The following is a 23926-nucleotide window of genomic DNA, read 5'->3' as shown; positions in this document are numbered from 1 at the left end:
CAGAAAGAAGAAAATAATTAAGATAAGAGTACAAATGGATGAAATGAAAAACAAAAATAATCGAGATCACTGGAACAAAAGAGTTGGTTCTTTGGAAAGATCAGTGTAGTTGACAAACCTCTAGCAGGACTAACTAAAGAAAGAAGAGACACCAGTATAAACATAAAACAGCAGATATCACTACAGGCCCTTAGGTATCAGAAGTATTAAAGGGAGTATTATGAGCAACTCTACACACATAAATTTGACAATTTGGATCAATTCCTCCAAAAATTCAAACTGCCGCAACTCACCCAATATGAAATAGATAATTTGAGTAGCTCTGTAACTGTAAGAAAATTCAATTTGTAGTTACAAATTTCTGAAAAAGAAATACACTGGCCCAAATGATTTCACTAGCAAGTTCTAACATTTAAAGAAGAATTAATACCACTTTTACACAATTTCTTCCAAAAAACAGAGGAGGGAATATTTCCTCATTCACTTTATGAAGCTAGTATCAGCATAGGAAAACATCAGAGTATGAGAAAGGAAAACAACAAACCAACATCCCTTGTGAGTGACTATACAAAACACCTTCATAAGCGATTAGCAGGTAGAATTCAACAATCTATAAAAAGTGTATACCATGACCTGTGGGATTTAGTCCAGGGATGCCAGCCGGGTTTAATGTTAGGAAATTAATCTGTATAATCTACCATTTAATAGTTTGAAAAAGAAAAACTGCACGGTTGTATCAACCAGTACATCAAAAGCATTTGAGAGAATCCAACATTCCTTTTTGAAAACTCTCAGAAAAATAGAAATGGAAGTACTCAACTTGATAAGGGACATCTATTTTTTCAAAATCTAAAGCTAACATCATACCTATTGGTGAAAAATTGAATGCTTTCCTTCTAAAATTAGGAACAATGCAAGGATATGCACTCTTGCTATCTTTATTGGACATAGTACTAGAAGTTCTAAGTAGCACAATAAGGCCAGTGATGTGTCCAGTTTACCCACTAGCTGACCTCAGGTGTATGAGCAAATCCAGTCGAGGTCAGCTGAGACCAGAAGAATTGCTGAGGTGAGCATATCCTAAATTGCCCACCCACAGAATCATGAGATAAATAAATGGCTGTTTGAAGCCAGAGTTTGGGGTGGTTGGTTAGATAGTAAGAGCTAGCTGATAAAGGAAGTCTCAATATTCAATATATTATCAATTCTCTGTTCATTTACAAATTAATTTACAAATTAATTTATAAATGTAGCACTATGCCAGCCAAAGTTTTTCTTTTAAGGAGGTAAATGTATTGTCACATTCACAGGGGCAAATAAATGAACTAGAATAGCAAGAAAACTATAAAGAAGAAGAACAGGGACACTTACCGTATATTAAAACTTATTATATAACCTCAGTTATTAATGGTTAATGGTACAGTGCATTAGTAGGCAATCAGACCAGAGAAACAGACTGGAAAGTCCAGAAATGGATTATGTGGTATATGTGAAATCTCAGTTCAGTAGGGGAAATGGTTGTCTGCTAATAGCATTGAGACAACTAGGTTTCCAGATGCGGGGGAAAGTTTGCTCTTCTAAAGTTAAAAGAAGACAAGGCAAGACACAGAATGGGAGAAAAAGTACACAATACATACGTCTGCCAGAGGACTTGTATTCAGATTAAGGACTCTTACAACTCAGTAAGACATTTCAGCCTTTAAAAACAAGGGCAGTGATTTGAAGAAGTACTTCAACAAAAAACCTATGTGAATGGCCAAAGAGCTCATGAAAAGACTTATAAACATGCACCTACCATACCCCCAGCGTATGGGCTTCTACATATCCAGGAGCAATGAGAATATGAACATTTCAGGGCTGCACGGATATGTCTCTAGTAACTTGATTCACAGTAGTCCAAAACTGGAAACAGCCCAGCGTTCCACCTGTACGTAAATGGGTAAAAAGTGATGGCGTAGTCATAAAATGGAATACTACTCCGCAATAAGAATTATATACAGATAGATATATAGATATATAGATATATCTGTATAATATGGTTCAATCTCAAAATCATACTGGGTGAAAGCACAAGGAAGAGCAGATACTATATGATTCCAGTTATGACATTCTAGAACATACAATCTGCAGTGACGAAGAGCAGATCAGGGTACTTTTGGCCAGGTGTGAAGAGAAGGATGGATTACAGTGGGTCATGAGGAATCTTTTGGGGGAAGTAGAAATATTCTGTATCTTATTTGTGGTGGTGGTTTCCCAGGTATATACATGTATCAAATGAAGTGTATGCCTTCATTGAATACAGTTTATTGCACATAAGTTATAACTCAGTGTAGCTATGTTTGAAAATCCTGTTTCATTATAGGTGTAGTAAAAGTGCAGGAAGCCAGGCACTCTCCTTATATGCTGCTGAGAGGAGAGTGAACTGGTCAGCCCCGTGGAGTGCAGCTTGGCATTATTTATCCAAATTATGAACGCGTGGTACCTTTGACTCAGGTGTTCTACTTTAAGGAATTTGTCCTAATTCCACTCTTGTTAAATGATGTATTTACGTGGTGACTAATTGGAGCAATGATTGTAATAGCAAGTAATGCCCGCCAATAAGGAAATGTTTAAATAACTTCTGGTACATCTATGCAATAAAATATTTAAGCAGCTGTGACAAAGAATGAGGGAGTTCTTTGAGTACTGACGTATTCTCCAAGATATTTTAACTGACAAAAGCAAGGGAACTGACAGTATGTATTAGGCTGAAAAGAGGGTAAGAAAGGGTATATATATATTCAAATTTACTTATAAAGTTTGCATATAAAGTATCCAGAAAGTTCAAAAATATTAATAATGACGATGCTTTTATAGGGAGAACAGGAGCTCACACAGGTAAGGGGTACATAGAGAGGTCAAGGAGACTCTTCACTGTAACTTCAAGTGTTTCAGTTCTGAGCTATGTGAAAATAAAACATTTTAAGTTATTTAAAAAGAAGATAAAGTCTTGAGTAGGTTTGTTGTAAAGAAATCCAGGGAAAAATTACCAGGTTATTACTGAGGATTCCTAAAGTCAGATAGCAGAAATTCTCCATGAGACCAGATATTTATTCAGTTTGGATCCAATCATGTTTTGTTTTGCTTCTTTTAAAATTTTAGTTTCTAACAGTAATCACATTTCTTAGAATTAGTGGGACTTTTTTCTGGTTCTTTTTTTAAACTAAAATGGAGTTGACACACAGTGTTGCGTTTGTGTTGAGTGTGCAGCGTAGAAGACCGGGCAAGTCTCCATGCCATGCCGTGCTCGCCACGAGCTTAGTGCCGTGTGTCACCACGCAGCGCTGATACAGCACTGTGACTGTGTCCCTACGCTGCACCTTTCATCCCTGTGACTTGCTCATTCTGTAATGGACGCCTGTGTCTCCCCCTCCCTGTGGTTAAGTTACCAAGTAGTGATCAAGGCCTGTGGTTGCAACATTTCTGCAGTCAGTACTCCATAGTGTTCTCCACGAAACTCCTCCACGAAGCCTTGGATAAGTCTGTACAGCAGCTCAGTGGGCTGAAGTCCCACAGGCAAATGCCACTAGAAAAGGATCACCGTAACCTCTGGTATAGCTGGACCAGATGTGGTCTGTAATGTGGCAGAGTAAGGCAGTCACAAAAATTCTATTTGAAATCATACCTAACAGTTTTTGAATGTGAACCATTTTTTCTGGCAGCCCCATCTTAGATTCCCTTAGGTCCGAGTTGAGTAACTTGAACAGTGTACCCCTCTAGGGTGTATTCCGAATTCTCAGATCCCTGGCTACCTCTGGCTGGCCAGGTAGAACATACTGCCTTGGCTCTTGCAGCCAAAAGTACTGAAAATGCCGTGTAACAGTGTGACTTTTTAAAGCCAGAGAAAATCACAGCATTATAGCGAGAAAGTTTTAAATGTACTTGGGGTATTTAGAATGAGGGAAAGGCTTTTTCTTTGATTTTATATAATACAAAAAAAAAAAAAAAGGATGAGGAAATATGCAAAAGGCCATTGTGGTTTTTAATTTCACATTTTGTTTTCTTTTAGTTGGCTTTTGAGACCATGAGTGTTATATCTGTGGTCACTAACTGTGCCCTAATTGGGATGTCACCACAAGTGAATGCCCTCTTCCCAGAGTCAAAATTGGACCTCGTGTTGATTGTGGTGGCAGTGGAGGTAAGTGAAACTCTACCCCTATTTTACACAGTCTCCACATCAGATGCCTCTGTTAAAGCAGAGATGACTGCCAGAAAGCAGTGACATCCCTGACTGTCCGTGACTGGCAGTTTAACGACATGCATTTCCTGTAAGAAAGCAGGTATTTCAGATGATGGAAGGACATGAGGCTTGAGCTCTGCCTTTCTGGTTGCTGCCCAGCTATGAGAGATGGTCGCTGTGGTGTGCATGGGAAAGTGTCCCTTCCCACCATCGTGCTGACCTGTCCAGCACTGAGTAGATAACTTCTATAGGAAATAGATTTCTGTAGATTTGATGGGTTTTTTTTTAGCCTCTTTTAGGGATCCATCATTTCTGCTTAAGTAGATAAATCCTGAGAAATGCTTTTCGATAATGACTTAAATCTCGTTAGCAACAGGTGTGGAATTCATTGTGAAACTCCAGAACACCAAAATGTAATATGTCACAGGAAGACTCGTAATTTTACGTACAAAGTACAGGTAGGCTAGTGGGCTGTAGTTTTTAGGTTTTCATTTTGTTTATGGCATCTCTGAACATGGATTACGGTACCGTCTTGAAAAATCAGCACTGACCGATTGCAAATGGAGACATTTGCGGCAATTTTTTTTATTGCTAGCGCTTGTTGTCAGGAATATTGTGATCTTTTGTTTTCAGATACTTTAAAAATAGAACAATTGTGGAGATTTAATAAAGCAGAATTTAGCAGTACGATAGAGCAGTGGTTCATACACCTACGGCCTCAGGACCGAGGGCCGACTTGCAATGAAACTGAACTTGGGCCTTTCCCGTAGTGGCTGAAGAAATAGATTCTGCTTTGCCGTGTTTACTCCCTCTGTGTATTTAATAGGAATCTGTATTCATGGTAGATGCTATATGCAGAATATGTGTTTTGGAGAATGATTTTAGACAGCAGTGAGTAGGAGGGAAAGGGGAGGGCTCTGGCAGATAAAAGTAGGTCTGTTTTGAATTTTGAGAGTTGAATAGAATTTTGGAGAGCTATTTGCAAGGCCGATTTCTCACCTGTGTAAGTGAGAGATCAAAACAGAGGTGTCTTCGATGGCCAGCTGCCCAGGTTTGTAGCAGACCTCCATGACTTAGGATATGCCCTTCAACCTCGTGGATCTGGGAACTTGTCTTTGCCAGTACGTCCAGAGTTAACTAGGCTTTTGGGACTGACACTTAAAACTAACGAGACTCACAGAGGGCTGACCAGAATGCCAGGCAGTTAATTTACCATTGGGAGGTACTTCTCCAGTGACTAACAGTTGGTGTTGAAGTTAAAATGGAGTTGGTTTACTAGAAGATTCCCTGGTAAATTGGGAACCCGAATGAGAGGAGTATAAGAGCCTTGAGAGACACGGACAAGCTGAAAAGCACCCCCCTCCCCCAAACTGAGCAGAGCTCTGGCGGGAGCCGGGTCGGGCTCAGCTTCCAGCTTCTGCCCAATGCTCGAGGTGCTCTGCCCACCTCTGGTTTCGCCTTCGCTTCCTCTAGAGCCCTGGCTGGCCCGGGATTCTGTACATTCCCGGTGCTACCGCTTTCTTGTTTTGTATTCGCTGAGGTCTTCACGTCAGATGTCCATGGCCTGTTCTCTGCACAGAATCTGGGAGCTAGCCTGGCCTCCGGGAGCACTCTGCACATAGCACCTGCCAGGAAGTTGCTGGCCTGCGTGGGGTGGGTGCCGTATGGCTTGGTGTTTGGCTAGAGTGTCTAGCAGCTCTCTGTCTCGCTAGGCTGCCCCTGTGCTGGCCCATTGGCTAGAGCACAGGCTTTTCTTAGGACTTTTTTTTTTTTCCTGTGCCTGTGGGCATTTCTGCTTGGCACTTCCTCAGCCGTTAGTCTAGGACACTTGACGTAGTGGAATAGCCAGGTTCCTGAGGGTCCTGGGGCCTCTGGTGAGTCAGCCTCCTCCTTTCTACCTTTCGGAGTTTTCAGAAGTCCTCACGTTGTTTATTAATCTTTTTTGTTTTTTCTTTTCTCTTTTGCTTAGGACCACAGTTCTTCCTTTGGGCCTGGCTAGCACACTATTAATTCCTTAGGTCTCAGCTCAGCTGTCACTGGTCTTCTAGGCTTTTCTGATCCTTCCGTCTCTGCTGGATCTCTTCAGTTAGCCTCTCATTAAGCCTTGATTGCCCTTCTTCAGGGTGATTATCCCATTTATATGCCTTGCCCTTCCTGGTAGGCTTGTTTATGTAATGTCTGTCTCTCCCATGCACTGTAGGCTTCTTAAGATCAGGGACAGTGTCTGCTTTTCTATCTAGTAAATAAAACTCCTTTTTCTTTCTCTTTTCTTTTCTTTTTTTTTTTTTTTTTTTACTTAAAAACAAAAAATGGGGTGGTTCAGTCAGTTAAGCATCTGACTTTGACTTAGGTCATGATCTCACAGTTTGTGAGTTCGAGCCCCAGGTCAGGTTCTGTGGTGACAGCTCAGAGCCTGGAGCCTGCTTTGGATTCTGTGTCTCCCTCTCTGCCCCTCCCCTGCTAATGCTGTCTCTCTCTCTGTCTCTCTCTCTGTCTCAAAAATAAACATTAAGAAAAGTAATAAAAAGTTGGTATTATTCTTTTTTTGATAAACTTACATTCAGTATTAATTATATGACTATATTTGTTTATAGCATTTTCTAAGTTCTACTTCTAGAACACAATGTGGCAAGTGCTCATTTTTTTTTATTCCTTAATTAAATGATACACAGTCAGTATTGAGAGCTGCTATGTATATGATACTGAATCTGGTGCTAAGGGAAGACAAAGCTGTCTTTTTATTTTTGTCCTCAAGAACTCTGCTTCTTAATGTAGCTGAGAAGATGTGCCCACTTTGCACATACACGCATGCACACGCACATACCCGCGTACGTACACCAGAGTTAAATACATCTACGAGAGATGTAACTAGACAGAGTAAGTGATATGTCAAGTGAATGGTCTGTGGTGACATGGAGGAGAAGATGATCATGACCGTCAGCCAAAGACAGGAGACCCTTTGTGGCCTTCATCATCTTCTTTGGTGAGGTCTGGGGCCTCTCTAGCCTACTTTGGGAAGGCCTGGATGTGAGTCAATCCTGATTTCCTCCAGGCTAGTGGAGACTTCTCCCTCTGAATTCTAGCCTGGGTATAATAAGGGATACCTGGCAACCTGAAGGGTGGAAGGCAAAAGCTTAGCCACAGACTGATTTAGAGTCAGTCATGACATAGAAGAAACATATTTTTCAGCTTAAAATTATTCCCCATAGGCCAGAATGCCAGCAATGGTTTAGGCTATTTCATTACCAGCTAGACCTCTAAACAAGAAGTATTTCCTTTGGTCACCAAGATTAAATCCTTATAAAAGTGATTATTTGGGTGTGTACTGGAAAACATTTAAAAAACACAAAAACATTTCTATGAGACAACTCATAGAAATGTTACCAATATTTATTAATATAGAGATCATTGCTAATATTGAGGTTGCTCAGAGTTAAGTCAAAGGGTGAAGGAGTGTGAGGAGGTTGTAGCTAAATGTATACTGCTTTCTCATTGTTTTTATTGTGGTAAAGTAAACCTAACATTAATTTACCATTTTAACCTATTTAAAAATTGTGGTAAAAAAAATGTAATAATGAAATTTACCCTTTTAACTATTTTTAAGTGTACAGTTCAAGGCATTAACTGAAACTCTGTATCTGTTAAACACCAAGTCCCCTTTCCTGATTCTCCAGCCCTGGTAATCCCCATTGTCCTTTCTGTCCACGTGAATTTGATTACTCTAGGAACCTCCTATAACAGAATCATCCAATATCTGTCCTTTTGTGTCTAGGTTATTTCACTTAGCATAAGGTCTTCAGGGTTCATTTGTGTTATAGCTTATGTCAAAATTTCCTTTCTTTTTAGGACTCATGATATTCCCTTGGATGTATATACCACATTTTGTTTATCCATTCATCAGTCGATGGACACTGGGTTGCTTCTACATTTTGGCTGTTGTGAATAATATTGCTGTGAACATGGATGTACAAATATCCATTGAGTCCCTGTTTCACTTCTTTAGAGTATATAGGCAGAAACAAGATTTCTGGGTTATGTGGTAATTCTGTCTTTAATTTTTTGAGGAAACACAATACCATTTTTCATAGTGGCTGTACCATTTTACATTCCCATCATCAGTGCACAAGCATTTGTTCAATTTCTCCACATCCTTGCCAACATTTGTTATTTTCTGTTTTTTGTTTGTCTAGTAATAGTCATCTTAATGGGTATAAGGTAATACCTCATTATAGTTTTGATTTTCCGGACAAGCAGTGATGTTCACCATCTTTTCATGTGCTTTTTGGCCATTTGAATATCTTTTTTAGATATTTGTTCAGTTCTTCATCCATTTTAATTGCCATTTGTCTTTTTATTTGTTGACTTGTAGGAGTTCTTTATATATTCTGGATGTCAATCTCTTATTAGATACATGACTTGCAAATATCTTTTCCTCATTCTGTGGGTTACCTTTATATTCTGTTGATACTACCTCTTGATGCATAGAAGTCCAGGTTTTCTACTTTTTTTCTTTTGCTGCCTATGCTTTTGGTGTCATATCCAAGAAATCATTGCCAAATCTAATGTCATGAAGGTTTTGTCCTATCTTTCTATAGGAGTTTTATAGTGTTAGGTCCTAAGTTTAGGTCTTTGATCCATTTTGAGTTAAGTTTTATATATGGTGTAAGGTAAGGGTCCAATTTCATTCTTTTGCATGTGGACATCAGTTTTCCCAGCACCCTGTTGACGAGACTCCTTCCCCCAGTGAATGGCATTGCCGCCCTTGATGGAAATCATTTGACCGTGTAAGTGAAGGTTTCTTTCTGGGCTCTTAATTCAATTCCATTTCTGCCTTCCTATATGTCTGTCTCTTTTATTTTTAACCACTTTATTGATGTGTGATTGACCTAGAAAAGGTTGTACGTATTTAATATCTATAACTTGATGAACTTGGTGATAAGTATCCGCCTGTCTTTATGCCACATTGCTTTTAGCACTATAGCTTTGTGGTAGGTTTTCAAGTCAGCAAGTGTGTGAGACTCCCAACTTTGTTCTTTTTCAAGGCTGTAAAGGATTGTTTTGGTTATTTGAGTGTGTGTTTGCTTTAATGTGCTTGTAGTAACTGTAGCTATCTACTGATTTTTTTTTTAAAAGTATTGATCAGAAGTTGAGTTATATTGGCATAGACTGGTATTAAAATAAGTCTTCCCTTTGCACCAAGGTAGTATATTTGAAGATTTGCTGTTTTTATTTTATAGACTTTCTACCTACTGAGAGGACCCCTGCTTTGTTTTCTAAATTGAAGATTTTGTGTGTCAGAACAAAATCTAGCTCAGAGAAAGTGTTAGAAATAACTCAAAAATTAGTAAGTTAGCTAGTTTTATTCTAGTGTTGCTGAGACCTGAGCTGAATGCCATCTGGTCTTGTAATGAATCCAAAAAGTAGAAAGTTTAATATAAATTAGAAAGTTTTTGGTTTATTACCATATAAGTCTGCAAAGTCCTACTGAAATTCTAATTCAGAATGTTACAGGAAGTTCATTAAAACCATCTATGGATCAGATCAACAGTGTTTCTGTTTGTAAGATATTTCCTTTGATCTGTAGATGACTTTTCAAATAAGGAAGTAAAATCTTAATATTATATTTACTTTCCTGTTTTTTCCTGAAATCTAGTGTCCGTATTAATTATTGAGTTTAAAACAATGTTTTGCTAGTAGCACATTAGATTAATAGCATGATGTACTTAACATATGTTTATTCATGACCCCTAAAAGAGTAGAAATTTCACTAATTCAAAACCTAGTAAATGAGCCATAAGTGTCTTTAAATTTTTGTGTAAATTTTTAACAACTTGATGGAAATAGCCATTTTAGGTATTTTATCTTAAAGTTATTTTCTCCAAATTAATGGGACTCCTGGGTGGCTCAATTGGTTAAATGTCCGACTCGGCTCAGGTCATGATCTCATGGTTTGTGAGTTCGAGCCCCATGTCGGGCTCTGTGCTGACAGCTCAGAGCCTGGAGCCTGCTTCAGATTCTGTGTCTCCCTCACTCTCTGTCCCTCCCCAGCTTGTGCTCTCTCTCTCTCTCAATAATAAATAAATAAACTTAAAAAAATTATATATTTATGTAAAAAGAAAAAAGAGAATTTGTTAATGAAACAAAGGAGCCTTAGAAAATTGAACAGTTTTATAAAGTTGGGGTTGTGAGTGTTGTCACAGTTTAAATTGTGGATGAATTTGATTGTTTTAGTAGTAAAGCCAGGAAACTTGAATTTTTATTTAGATTTTTGATTCTTCAGGTTTTTGGTTTTTTTTAAGTTTGACAGTGCAGCATAAAATTCAGTAAAAGGCAAAAATGGTCATTCCTCTGTGCTTGGTAACACACTGTCATATGTCACAACTTTTATGTATTTACTGCCATCTAGTGTTTCCTTTAAAAACTAAGGACACATGAATGCTATTTTATTTGTAGAATGTTACAGAAATTTGTTACAGGCTCACCAAGAGAATAGCCTACCAATGTGTGAAACCATGTGAAAATTCCATTTTTTAGGCTAAAAATATCCAAAGAATGATGGTATTACAGTCCAGCCCATTGGGTTAAATCAATATCCAGATAATGTATTTTTAAAATAAGCACTATCCTCACTTTTGAGACAAATTTAATTTCTTTGTTTGATGTAATTTCAAGCAAAGGATCACTGCTTCAAGTGAGGAATTACTCTTGGGGCGGCTGGCTGCCTCCGTGGGGAGAGCACGCGACTCAGTCTCACGGTCATGAGTTTGAGCCCCATGTTGGGCATGGAACCCTACGAAACAAAAATCAGGGGAGAAATGAGGGATTACAGAAAGATTTCTAATTCCTGAGAAAATAGAAATGACTTGAGTTCTCTAAATAGCCTATGTTCAGCAATGTCTTATTTTAGTATTAAATGCATCCACAGTCCTCTTTTAATTCTAAACTTGACAAGATGTACCAGGTATCCATTCTGAATGCTAACAATTCACCTACTAAACGCTATTTCTTTGCTAAGGTGAAAGCGAAGTTACACCGCATTTCTGATGTTTAGGTCCTCATACCCAGCAAGCCAGTTTCCACCGTGCATATTTAATTGGTAGTTTAAAAAATATCGCTTAGTTGCAGTTACTAAAATAAGAATAAAAAAAGAAGTTAGGTGGGTTTTTTTTTCTTCTAGAGCTGCTTAGAAACAGAACTGATTCTCATCAGCTTGTGATGACTAAGGGGGTCTTCTAAGAATGGACAGAGGCCTTTGGGTTCTTTTATGCCCTAACTCTCAGAGTTTATTTTTCTCTTTTTAAAAAATGGTTTCAAACTTACAGTAAAGCTGCAAGCCAAATACAGATAATCCCTGTATTTATTTTTTTAATTTACGAGGATTCACTCACTTGGAACACTTTCCACGTGAGCGCTCACTCCCTCTCGACTGACTTATATTTACATTTCTGCACCAGTACGTGTGGGCACTTGGAAGAATGAAGACTCTGCCCTCAGTGCGTCAGGGCCCTGGGCCGGTCACCTCCTCCCGTGAGCCCGTTTCCTTGACCACAGATTGAAACCAGTGTATCTTCTCTTCAGGGACCCTCTGAGGAGTAGACATAACACGTGTGTGACAGGTGTCTGGTGCAGACGTTTGATTAAGTGCAGGTCTTGTTAACCCCTCCCAGCAGACAAGATACAGACGAACTTCCCCACACGGCACTGGGCACTTGGTGGAGGCACAGGGGTGAGAGCTGCCCTTCTAACTGGCCCAGTGGTGGCAGGGGGAAGCTGTCATTGTCTTTATTGCCATCATCATCATTATTTGTTAGGGAGGCAGTGTAGCAGCACGGAAGTAGCTTGGGGTGTCAGAGTCTGGAGGCAGCTGGGTTAGTTCCTCAGCTCTTCCTCTTCGCCTCTGGGTGCCTTGGTTTGCTCAGGTGGAAAATGCAGGCGTTGGTGAGGGATAGCGGAAGTGAGGGGTGCCAGGTCGGACCCGAAGGAGGAAGTGAAAAAGTGGTAACGGTGAACAGTGACGCCGGCGTTAGTATCTTAGCAGCTAGCTCTTACGTCTCCCTCAGCCTGGAGCTACCTTGACCTCAGCTTTGCTCCCCGTATGACACGGAGTTGGTTATGTTTACGTTGCAGTGTCTCGATTATACGTTAGTCTCCCTCTCTTGGGTTTCCCTCCTGTGACATGACTCCGTTTTTTCCCTCTTCCCAGTCCCATCAGCCCCTTCCCACCCATTATGGCACCAGGCCTTGCTGATTGTGACTGCTGTGACCACTGGCGTGGTGTGAGTTCAGGCTTTCGCCATCTCTTATCTGGACTTTTTTGTTTTTTAAACAGCTTCGTAGATATCGTTCCTACACCATCCAGTTCCCTCATTTAAAGCATACGTCCCCCTCCCTCACCCTGTTCTCACCTAGACTCTCACAGCAGATAGTCACCAGCCTCCTCGCTTTATGCTTTCTCTCATCTGCCCCATGTTCTCTACCTCTGCACTGGTTATTCCAAAACACAATTCTGGGGGCACCTGGGTGGCTTAGTCGGTTAAGCGTCCGACTTTCGCTTGGGTCATGATCTCGCGGTTCGTGGGTTCGAGCCCCGTGTCGGGCTCTGTGCTGGCTGCCAGCTCAGAGCCTGGAGCCTGTTTCAGAGTCTGTCACTCCCTCTCTCTCTGACCCTCCCCTGCTCACGCTGTCTCTCTCTCTCTCTCTCCTAGAAATAAATAAAACATTAAAAAAAAATTAAAAAAAAAACACAATTCTGATCATATTTCTCCTCTACAGCAGCCCTTAATGCAAATCGCCATGGCTACAGGCGAAGTGCCTTGGTTGAGTATCAGAGGCTTTCTGGTGTCCTTTCCCCTTCACCTCCCCCCCATCTCATTTCACCTTTGGGCATTCCAGAGCCCTTCCTGTGAATTAGTAAATGCTGTTAGCATTTACCAAAACCAGAGGACAGTGATATGTCTCTTCCACCAGCCCGAGCTTCCTGAGAGCATTGGCAAGAATAGGCATGCAGTAAATAAGTATTCAATAACTGACAGTGTCCTCTGAATTGTTCTTAATTTTTGTTTTCAGATAATTAAGCAGTTGCTCATTAAATGTTTGATAATCAATGAATATAGTCATGTATAGGTGTTTTTTCAATGAGTATATAGTTAGTGGGAACTATTTAAGAATTAATTTCAACTTTGGGGTACCAGGGTGGCTCAGTCAGTTGAGCACCGACTCTCTACTCTGGCTCAGGTCATGATCTTACACTACATGGGTTTGAGCCCTGCATCAGGCTCTGCGCTGACAGCATGGAGCCCCCGTGAGATTCTCTCTCTGTCTCTCTCTGCCCCTCCTGTGCACACACTCTCTCTCTCTCTCAAAATAAGTAAATAAAAGCTTAAAAAAATTAATTTCAACCTTGCAATTAAAGGCTTTGATGTGTTTGGGGAGGTATACTAACAAAACCCTTAGGTAAAATATTAAAATTATTTATAAGAAAGTGAGCTGAATTAGATAGTATGACACAGGGGTTCAGCACATGACCTCTAGGTTCAAATCCTGGCTTCACCACTGATAAGCTATCTGTCTTTGAGTGAGTTTAGAATCTACAATTACTATGAGGATTCAATGAATATATACACATGGCATGCTTACTTTAGTACCTGGCAAGATAAAGTATTCAGTATTTGTTAGCTGTTATTGTTGTTTCAGGGAAAAAAACCAACAACCTGTTCTCATAGACGTCTCTTTACCTAATTGAAAGGGCTGATTAAACTCTGGGAATTCCATTTTAAAAACTTGGATTATGAAGAAACCGACGACCACCTACATTTGGTACCACTTCCCAACCTCAGAACATGTATCGGGCTCCTAGGAGGGTAAAGAAGGTAAAGAGGACGTGCCGCAGTACTTTGTACCGCCTCTGACAGTACCTGTTGACCCTCCTGATTCGGGGTAGGACTGTGGCTCTTGGAGGCAGCAGAAAGGAGGGGCCGCACCCTGATGGTCCTGTGTTTCCCACAACTCCAAATCCAGCAGCTGGCTATCCCGCCGTCGTTCCTGCAGCGTCTTAAGCTGTCCTGGATCTGGTCCCACCTGTCGCCCAGGCCACTCTCCTGTGCTGGGCCTGGGCTTCCTGGAGCTCTGCATCCTTCCCTTCACTTCAGAGGCAGGGACGGGGAATCTGGGTGGGCCTCAGTCGCTTAAGCGTCCCACTCTGGGATGGGGCTCAGGTGGAGATCTCACAGTAGCTTAGACCATGTAGCTCTGAGGAAGTAAGGTTGACTTGATGAAACGTGGAGCCATAAAGCCCCTTGGGAATGTGGGCCTGATATCTTGCTTCCGGAGTTCCCAGCAGCCTCCCAGGAGGGTCAGGAATGTCTCTTCCTGGCAGGTGCAGGAGCCTGCGGATCTCTCAGGGACCTTGTGAAGAGGAATTCACCCACTTCTGCCAGGATCGTAGGCCTGTCTGCGGGAAGTGCTTGGCTTGGCTTCGGACCCTAAGAGGCTATTGAAGGTCAATCTGGAGATCCCTTAGAAAATCCTCTATAAATATATTGGTCTCTTCACGTGGAGAATAAAAAGGAGAGCTGCAAACCAAAGTCCTGACAGTACTAGCTTTTATCATTGTCCGTGTACTTACTTTTACCGGAGACGACTTCTTCAGAAGTCTTCGAGTTACTGTCCAGGCCCCTTTTATTTCAGCCCGAAAGACCCCCTTCACTGCAGGGCTGCTCGAGTGGTCAGGGCACGCCTTTGAGCTTTGGTTTCTCCGGGGATGTCTTCATCTCTTCCTCATTTGTGAAGGACCATTTTCCCAAATGCAGGATTCTTGGTGGACAGCTTCTTCCCTTCAAGGCTTTGAACCCATCAACACTTGCCTTCTGGCTTCCAAGGTTTCTGATGAGATATCTGCTCAGAACCTTATCGGTGAAAAGATGATGAAAAGCAATTTTCCTCTGAGCTTTATCGATGTTAAGAATGAGCCTTATTGGGGCGCCTGGGTGGCTTAGTCGGTTAAGTGTCCGACTTTCGCTTAGGTCATGATCTCGCAGTTCGTGGGTTCGAGCCCCGCGTTGGGCTCTGTGCTGACTGCCAGCTCAGAGCCTGGAGCCTGTTTCAGAGTCTGTGTCTCCCTCTCTCTCTGTCCCTCCCCTGCTCACGCTGTCTCTCTCTCTCTCTTTCTCTCTCTCTCTCTCCTAGAAATAAATAAAAACATTAAAAAAAAAATTAAAAAAAAAAAAAAAAAGAATGAGCCTTATCGTGTTTTCTACAACACAGCATTTCCCTATACGTTGTAGCACCATTTTGAGTCCAGGAATTGAGTAGTTTAAGTGTAGACATTACGAGGGCTATAAAAGCTAAAATTACAGTTTTCTAAACTCAAAATGAAAAGGCACTGACCCATCTTATAGATCTCAGTTTCTAACAAAGTAAATATCAATCTTGAAAAGCCCACACCAACAAACAAAAAACCCACTGGGATACTTTTTTTTTTTTTTTTGAGTAAAGGGGTCTTGGGCACAAAAAAGGGAGGAAACACTGTGGTCGCAGACATCCCGGCCACGGTTGCATGATGGGCCCAGTTCCTGCTCTGACCTCATAAAGCGCCATTGTGAGGTAGCCGCAGGCCCTGCCTTTATAAGCCCCTGACTCAGCCCGGTGTTCAGTCTCTATAGCCCAGGAAGCCTTGGTGACCTGTCGGCTGACCCTAGCTAGTTTGGTTTCTGCTTCACTTTTTGTTGTTTGGTTCATATATTCTTTTCATTTTCATTTTTCTCTTTTCTCTACTCATTTTTTCTCCATTTTCTTTTCTTTTTTCTTTTTTGTCCTTTCTTTTTTTGTCTTTTTTTTTTTTATCATTTTTCTTCATTTTCTCCCTTCATTTTCTTTGTGTTTTTTTTAATTTGTTTCTTTAGTATTAGCATTTTAGTACAGTTAGTATTGTTCATCTCGTTGGTATAGTTAGTGAGCGTAGTATTGTTAGTATAGCCTAGTGAGTGTAGTTAGTCTTATTGATATTAGCCCGTTTTGTATCGTTGGTTTGTTGGTTAGGTTAGCATAGTTAGTGTAGTTCACAGTGTTATTTAAGATCAGTGTAGTTGGGACTGTTCTTTTCAGTGTAGTTAAGCAGGTCACCATGCTTCGGGGGCTTTCGCCCATCATCTCTGACGATGAGGCGACCCATGTTTACATGCTCCCCAAGACACTAGGTGGGGGCAGCTTCTCCAAGACGGTACCAAAGATGGATGTGAAATTCATTCAGAAAACACAGCAGGACTCCACTGGTCTCCTGGGACTTTATCATGAAGCTCAGAAACTGAGGACATCAAATTCACCCATTGTGAAGTCACTTCAGGTGATCAGCACAAGCAAAATACTAGTTCTGGTACCAGAGCACATAATCAGAGACCAGCTGAAGGATGACTACTCACACTGTGGCCGCGTGGCTGATAAGCTCTGCCAGCTTCTAGCCATTGTGGAGTGCGGCCACCAAGAAGGTGTTTTCCCCAAGGACCTAGAGCTAGAGCAGCTGCTCTTTGATCATGACCTCAAGACAGCATGCACGGGCTTTGGCTTGAGCCTTCAGTTTGCGGGTTACAAACTCCACACATTCGGAGAGAGCCCCACTTCTGCTGCCCTGCGACTCTTCCAACACCAGGAAGCCTCACGGCCTTCCACAGATGTGTGGAGCCTGGGGGTGGTTTTCTACTGCTTAGCCACGGGGATGGAGCCGGTTGAGGTGGGGGAGGTCTGCTGGGACTTCCTCGGGGACTCGCGACAACAGGGTATCCTGATGCTGATGGCCCTCAGGGATCGAAAATGTTTGGAGCACATTAAAATGCATCCAACGGGTAAAGGACAAAGGGGGAAATGCAGAGCAGGAGGAAGGACTCCATCCTCGGCCTTATGTTGACCATGGAAATGAAGACCCCCTGACACCTCTAGTGATGGCAAAATGGCCAGGCTGTTGCCCACCCAGCCCTTGGGCCACAGTTAGCACACCAAGCCCAGCCGACTCCTGGAGCCCCACCCCAGCATCCCCCTCCAGCTCTAACACATCCTCCCTGGGGTCCTTTAAGACCTCTGAAGAGACCAGCATCAAAAGCAACGACACCATCAAAATCAATTATTGGGAAGACCTAGAAGACGAGGAGGAATGGACCCCAGGGAGAACCAGCATTCAACCCCCGACCCGAATCCAAAAATGTTTTTCAATTTCAAGATTTTTTTAAAAAATTAGTTCATCCAGTGTAAGAGAGCCATGGTCCATTCCTTTATTTTCTTTTGTTTTTTAAGTTTCAGGAAACTTAAATAACTGTTTTGAAAGAGAGGGACAAGGCGAGTGGGGGAAGGGCCGGAAGAGAACCCAAACAGGCTCCCGGCTCTCAGCTGAGATCCGATAGGAGGCTCCAATGTCCAAAACTGATGAGATCCCATCCTGAGCCCAAACTGAGAGTGGGATGCGTAAACGACTGAGGCCCACCCAGGTTCCCCGTCCCTGCCTTTGAAGTGGAGGGAAAGATGCAGAGTTCCAGGAAGCCTATGGACCAGCACAGGAGAGTAGCCAGGGTGATGGGTGGGACCAGATCCAGGATGCTCTGCAGGAATGATGGTGGGATAGCCACCTGCTGCATTTGGAGTTGTAGGAAACACACGGTGGAGGTGGTGACATTTTGGGGTGATGTGGGGTTCATGGGTTCCAGATTCGATGGCCAAGGAAGAATTCATGAAGAAATCTTTGGTGCAAAAAGGTGATTTTTATGAAAGTACGGGAATGGGTCCCATGGGCAGGGCGAGCTGCACTGGGGTCGTGTCGGGTAGCTCATTATGTACTCTCTGGTTGGGAGGGCGTTAGGGATAGAGTAAGTCTCCATGGAATTCTGGAAACAAGGTTCCAGGGCCTTGAGGGGCTAGATGTTGGTGGGAAAACGCCATGTGTTTATTCCTGTTTCATGAAACCTCAGTCATGAGACCCCTCACGTGGATCTCGGCGAGCACAAGCGTGGCGTGTGATTGCCAGCCTGTACGATGGGGGCGTTGAGATGAAGTAGACTTGTAGAGTCCTCGAGGTTGGCATAATGTGAAGAAGCTAAGGTTCTCTTTTGCCCCCACCAAAATGTCCTCCTCGAGGCAGCTGAGCTCCTAGAGGGAGGTCCCTCTGCCTGTTTCAAGGACTTGTCAGTGGGCTGCAGGCAGTCAGGGAATTTAAGTTTTCAGTGGCCTCAGTTTCCCACACGACCATGGCAAACACTTAAACCCCTGTCCTTTGTTCTGGGGTATCCACGAGTGTCCGAGGACAATCACATCATATTCCACCTGGGAGGGCCGGAGCCAGCCTGTATGTTGCCCTCAGCCTGCCTCATGCTCGCTCACCAGATCCCCCCTGAACACTTTTGACCCTGAAATCATTAGGGTTGCTGCAGGTGGATGGGCTCGTGTTCTGTAGCTTCTTCCTGCTGAGAAGGGGCGTAGAGTTGTCCCTACCTGTCTCAGCCAATGTGGGCCAGTCAGGTAACATAGAGGGGAGTTAGAAAAGGCAGAGGCAGGGGCGCCTGGGTGGCTTAGTCGGTTAAGCATCCAACTTTCGCTTAGGTCATGGTCTTGCGGCTCGTGGGTTCGAGCCCCATGTTGGGCTCTGTGCTGACTGCCAGCTCAGAGCCTGGAACCTATTTCAGAGTCTGTATCTCCCTCTCTCTCTGACCCTCCCCTGCTCATGCTGTTCCTTTCTCTCTCTCTCTCTCTCCTAGAAATAAATAAAAAATATTAAAAAAAAAAGAAAAGGCAGAGGCAGTGGAATCCAACATGGGCAACTGGTATGAACCTCCTGGAGGAGAAAGATCGTGTGATGGCGTGAAGTAATGGCAGTGATGGAGTCTTGGTACCAGGCAGGGAGACATGGTAGAAAACAGTCAACCGGAATGACACTAACTAGAAAGATGAGCCCAAATGGAAGTCCTTTGGTAGCTGATGCACCTCCTGCAGTCCAGGAGTTGAACCAGTCATTGAAGGAAAGTGGGGGATTGTTTGAAGTGCCAGTTGTAGTCCTCATGTCAGTCAGAAATCCAGAAACGATTCTGCAGGCATCTGGAATGTACACCCAGCTTTTGCGTTGGATGAGGTTATCTGTTCCACCTCGTGCGGCAGTTGGCACATCACATGCCATTCTATTTTGCACAGCTGTTTTATGCTTTGGAGTTATTTGGTTATTTCACACCAGAATGGTACGGTATGTAGGGAGTCCTTTAAACAGGACTGGGTAACAGGTGGTGGATAGCCTTCCTAGAGACTCTCTTTTGTTGAGAAAGCAATCAGCTCATGAATCAGGTACTTTTCTAGAACCAAGAGAAACAGAGGTGACTGGTTAGAGCAAATTACCAAGCTTGTGTCTACCAGCACTGCCAGTGAGATGTTAGCTGTCAGGCCGGAAGCATCCTCAGATGAGAGTGGGAGCAGGCAACAGGAATCTGATGGGGCTTTCTGATCTATGACCCCAATGTCTGTGGTGGTCCTTTTGAATGGCCCATTGTAAGCAGGAATTGTTAGTAGAACTTGGGAAAAGAGAACAAAAAAGAGAGTTGTGACCATCCTCTATGAGAAGTTTGAAGTCTTCCACAGGCTCACAGGAAGAAGAAGGCACATGAGTTTGCTCACTGATTTCCTGTGAAAGGGGGTACAGGTTTTATTTAGATACAGGAGCCGGTGAAAACTGCCCCCCCCAACTTGACTGCAGCCCTTGCATTTTGGAGTCAAATCCCCAGTTGTCATAGACTTTCCATCCTTTGAATATACCAGGTCTTTTGGATTTATATGGTGTGGGTTTCTAGTAACTGTCAGGTTTAGGGGGGACGTGGTTTGTATGCTTAGAGATTTACGAATCACCTCAGCCTCAAGTGAATCATGAATAAAGCATTGGCGTCTTTGTCTCTTGATACGTCTACAGTCGGAAAAGTCTTTGCAGACACTGGTTGGGGGAATCCCTCCCATCCCCCGGGTGTTTAAATCATATACCCGTGGGGTTCTTATTCCCACAGAATAACAAGCAAGAAGCCTGTCCGGATCTGTGCTACTGTGATAAGTTTTCAGAAGTTTAGTTCAAGTTGTCCAGCTCAGTTAGGCAAAGCTTTGAAAGACAATCGGAATTCAAAGTGACCATCCCTAAAGATGTGTTATTGCAACATAGTTTTTCTCTCTAAAAACCCTCATTTCCAGAGAGAGCCAAATCGAGATTAATTCACTTGTCGAACAAGTCCAGTTTTAACACACTTGGCCTAATTACCTACATACGTGCAGCAAGAAGAGCGATCGATCATAAGGGTCTTTTCAAGTCTGCTCTGCCAGAAAGTTTTTGACTTTCGCATTAGGGTACCTTTGAATGGAATTATTGAGTTGGGTTTTTTTCCTTCCTTTTATTTCTGTGATAATCAGTAATTTTCTGGTCTTTCTATAGTCTGTGGCCCTCTTCAGCTTTTATCCAGATGAAATATTGCTCTGTGTTCTTTGAATGGGGTGGGAGTAATTAGAGACAGTCAAGGCAGATTCTTTCACTGAATACATATTTATCACATGACTAAAACATGCCAGGTATTACTAAGGTACAGCCAGGGCTTTAGCTGTTCTCACAGAATCCTCGAGATGGATCAGGACACAGTAGAAGGTCTATTTTCTGGCCTCCCCAGGTGGCCCCACTCCCTCTCCCCTCCCAACAAGGCCTGGATGGCACAGGCACCCCCAGCTCGCTGGGTGGGGGCCACGGCGAAGAGGTCCACTCGCTGAGATTAGTGTGCATCGAGAGGCGTTTTGTTTCTGCATCTGTTTATGTACACGGCGCTCTTGTCACGGTAATTGGCATAATTTAATTAAATGGAATGAAAACTGACGAAATGTGTGTGCTAAAACAGAGCCGTCATTTCCGTGAAAACCTTTGGAAAGACTCCATAAAGACAAATTACTATCAGATTGGATAAAGACGAGGCAATTATAAAAGATTAGGGACAAGTCGTGAAAATATGGACAGCTTCCAGGATCTGTTTTCACTTTGCTCCACGTGTGTCTTTAAGTTTTCACTCTTCTTTAAAGAAAACAGCCCTGAAGATCTTCAGCATCATCTTATGGGTGTTATTTTCACGTGGAAGACTGAGAAACTCCATCACTGGATCCCACTCGAAGGAAAGGTCTTGGCCCTATGTTAAAATGTTGGCAAATAAATTGTACTTTAAAATATCTGCTGAGGTAAAACATGAAAGATATGCATTTTTATGATTCCTCATCTTCCTTGCTTTGTTGATTCACTGAGGAATCGGTGGTCTCAGGCACACAAGTGAGCTTCTTCTGTCCTTGGAGGTGTAGAATTAGGGGCGTGGCTTAGGAGTTTGTCAGTTAGTAGGAAATAATTGTTTTGCTGGCGAACCCACTGTCGTCCAAATTGTTGGTCAGTACAGAACTTCTTTAAATATGATCTTGCAGATTCCTTTGTATTCTTTTAATGTATTACAACGCTTAAGCTAACCTGAGTGTTGTTCTAGAAAGTTTAGTAAAGGCAAGCCTCACACTCCTGAAAGAGATCAGATTTTATTAAGACTGCAGTTGTTTTCAGAAAAGAAATGTAGAAGGATTAAGAATTGGAAAAACCCAACAGTTTCCCTATACTCTTAAGGCACAATTTCAGTGCCTCACTACATTGTTTGCTTTAAACCGAAGTCTCGATGTCTCGAAGTCTCAGAACATTGTACATATACATCCGAATGCGGGCACTCCAATTCCAAAGACAAACAGAATGACTCGGGTTACTTGCCTCTGAGCACTGTCACTCTGGTGTGCTCTCATAGGATGCCCTCAAGGCCTTCTGCCAAGTACCTGCTCCCTCTAATACGCCCCGTTACATCCCAGCCCGTGCCCCACCCTCACGTGCCCCCCGCCCTCATGCGCTCCCGCCTCATGTGCCCCCCCGCCCTCACGTGCCCCCTGCCCTCACGCCCAGGCCTGCCAAGTGCATTGGCCTTCTGTCTGGTTTACCGGCTAGCCTGCTCCTTGTGTGACAGTGACATATCTCTCTCAGGTACATGAATCAGCTGAAACTCAAACCTGCCTCCTTTCTCTGTTTTTCTATTTTGTCTTTTGGGGAATGGTGTGGTGAGAAATCAAAATACATTCAAAATGCTTTCAAAATGTTTTCAGTTTCCCCCCCTAGGGGGGGAAGCAAGTTTTGCTCCAGAAAACGGAAGGACCCTTTTAGAACACACGACTGCCAGTGTTGATAGTATTGGGTGGAGTGTTGAGAAGTCCCAGACCCAAAGGACGCGCACTGGGGAGGCCTTGTGTGGCGGGGGACCTCTTGGAGGAAGAGTGAGACGTGGGGGCTGCTCCAGAGGCGGCTTTGAGCCCGGCAGTGGTAAAATCTGAGACCACATGGGTTTCTCAGGGAGCGTGAGAGCATGAATTGGGCATGAGGGATAAAGTGTGGGGAGGGACGCCCAGGGGGCTTAGCTGGTAAAGCATCCGACTTCGGCTCAGGTCATGATCTGGCGGTTTGTGAGTTTGAGCCCCACGTTGGCTCTGTGCTGACAGCTCAGAGCTTGCTGCCTCCTTCAGATTCTGTCTCCCTCTCTCTCCACCCCTTCCCCACGAATGCCCCCCCCCAAAATAAATAAACATGAAAAAAATGTGGGGAAACTGATAGAGGGCCCAGAGCTCATGGTGCAAAGTTGCCATTCCATTCCATTCCAAGTGGTCTCTCCTGACATGCTCAGGGGAAAGCTGCAGTAATCATTTATCCTGACTAATGTAAGTCTCCTGGACCATTCCAGTGACATGTCAAAGTGAATAGGTTGGATCTATCACATCTCCCCATTATGAGATGGAGCCTCTGGTCCTCTGGTTTCTCTAGGGACTAGCCCCACGTAGGGCTTTGTGGGGGGACGTGGTGGGCTTGTTCTGTGAAGCCTGGCACCATGCTTGTAGGCAGTATGGCTGTCCTGCCCCTCAGCTGGCCTCCTCTACCGCAGTGACTTGTGCTCTTTCCATAGGGGGCCACACCGCTGGGTCTGTCCCGCTTTCTTTCCCAACCTTCAGTCCACCTTGCCTCTCCAGTTTCTGCCATCCTGCTGGCTAGGTCCCAGTCTGTGTGCCCTTGTCCTTGGTTTATTTTTTTGCAGAAATACAAAATACTTGTTCTTCAGGTTATCCTTCTGCACATTCACATAACTGGTTATTTTGCTTCGGTGTAAGACGTAGTTTCTGAGTTTCTAGGCCATACTGGAAATGCAGAGAAGTCGCATTCTTGCTCTCTAAGAAGGCTTGGGCCCCCAGGAAGAGCATCTTCGTCTTCATTTTTGACCTCTCTCTTGTTTTTCTGCTCAGTTAAAATAGTGCCTTTAAGTTCGTGTTTATCTCCATATAGACCCTGTTTAATAACCCATTTCCTCTGGGAAAGTGTTCCCACACTAACAGTACCTCCGGCCCAGGTTGCTGTATTGGTATGCTAGGTCCGATCCTGCTTCTAGAAACACTTACTGCTTTTTGCATTGGAATGTCGTTTCAAAACTTGGGCCAGGCTTGAACATCACATTCTTGGCATTACAGACATTGGTATATTAATTGGAGTAAGTGAAATGGCATTGGTTTGCCCAGCTCATAATTTCTCTAAGCTTTTTGTTGTGTTGTCATTTCTGTTTTCCCTCTGCCTCCCCCACCTTTGGTCTGGAGTTTAAAAGCTGCAGAGGTTCA

General features: G+C 43.1%; 1 protein-coding gene across 1 annotated transcript in view; it reads left to right on the top strand.

Annotated features, from left to right (window-relative positions):
- Window positions 1–23926, top strand: part of ANO10 (anoctamin 10) — a 225259-nt gene that overhangs the window by 65225 nt on the left and 136108 nt on the right. Inside the window, exon 11 of the mRNA XM_039253735.1 lies at window positions 4049–4177. Within this exon, the coding sequence (XP_039109666.1) occupies window positions 4049–4177 (129 nt within the window). The remainder of the gene's footprint in view (window positions 1–4048; window positions 4178–23926) is intronic.

This window comes from Hyaena hyaena, unplaced genomic scaffold (assembly GCF_003009895.1).
Source record: "Hyaena hyaena isolate Hyena2069 unplaced genomic scaffold, ASM300989v1 scaffold_459, whole genome shotgun sequence".
In the NCBI taxonomy this organism is placed as follows: domain Eukaryota; kingdom Metazoa; phylum Chordata; class Mammalia; order Carnivora; family Hyaenidae; genus Hyaena; species Hyaena hyaena.
This window is presented reverse-complemented; position numbering and strand designations above follow the sequence as displayed.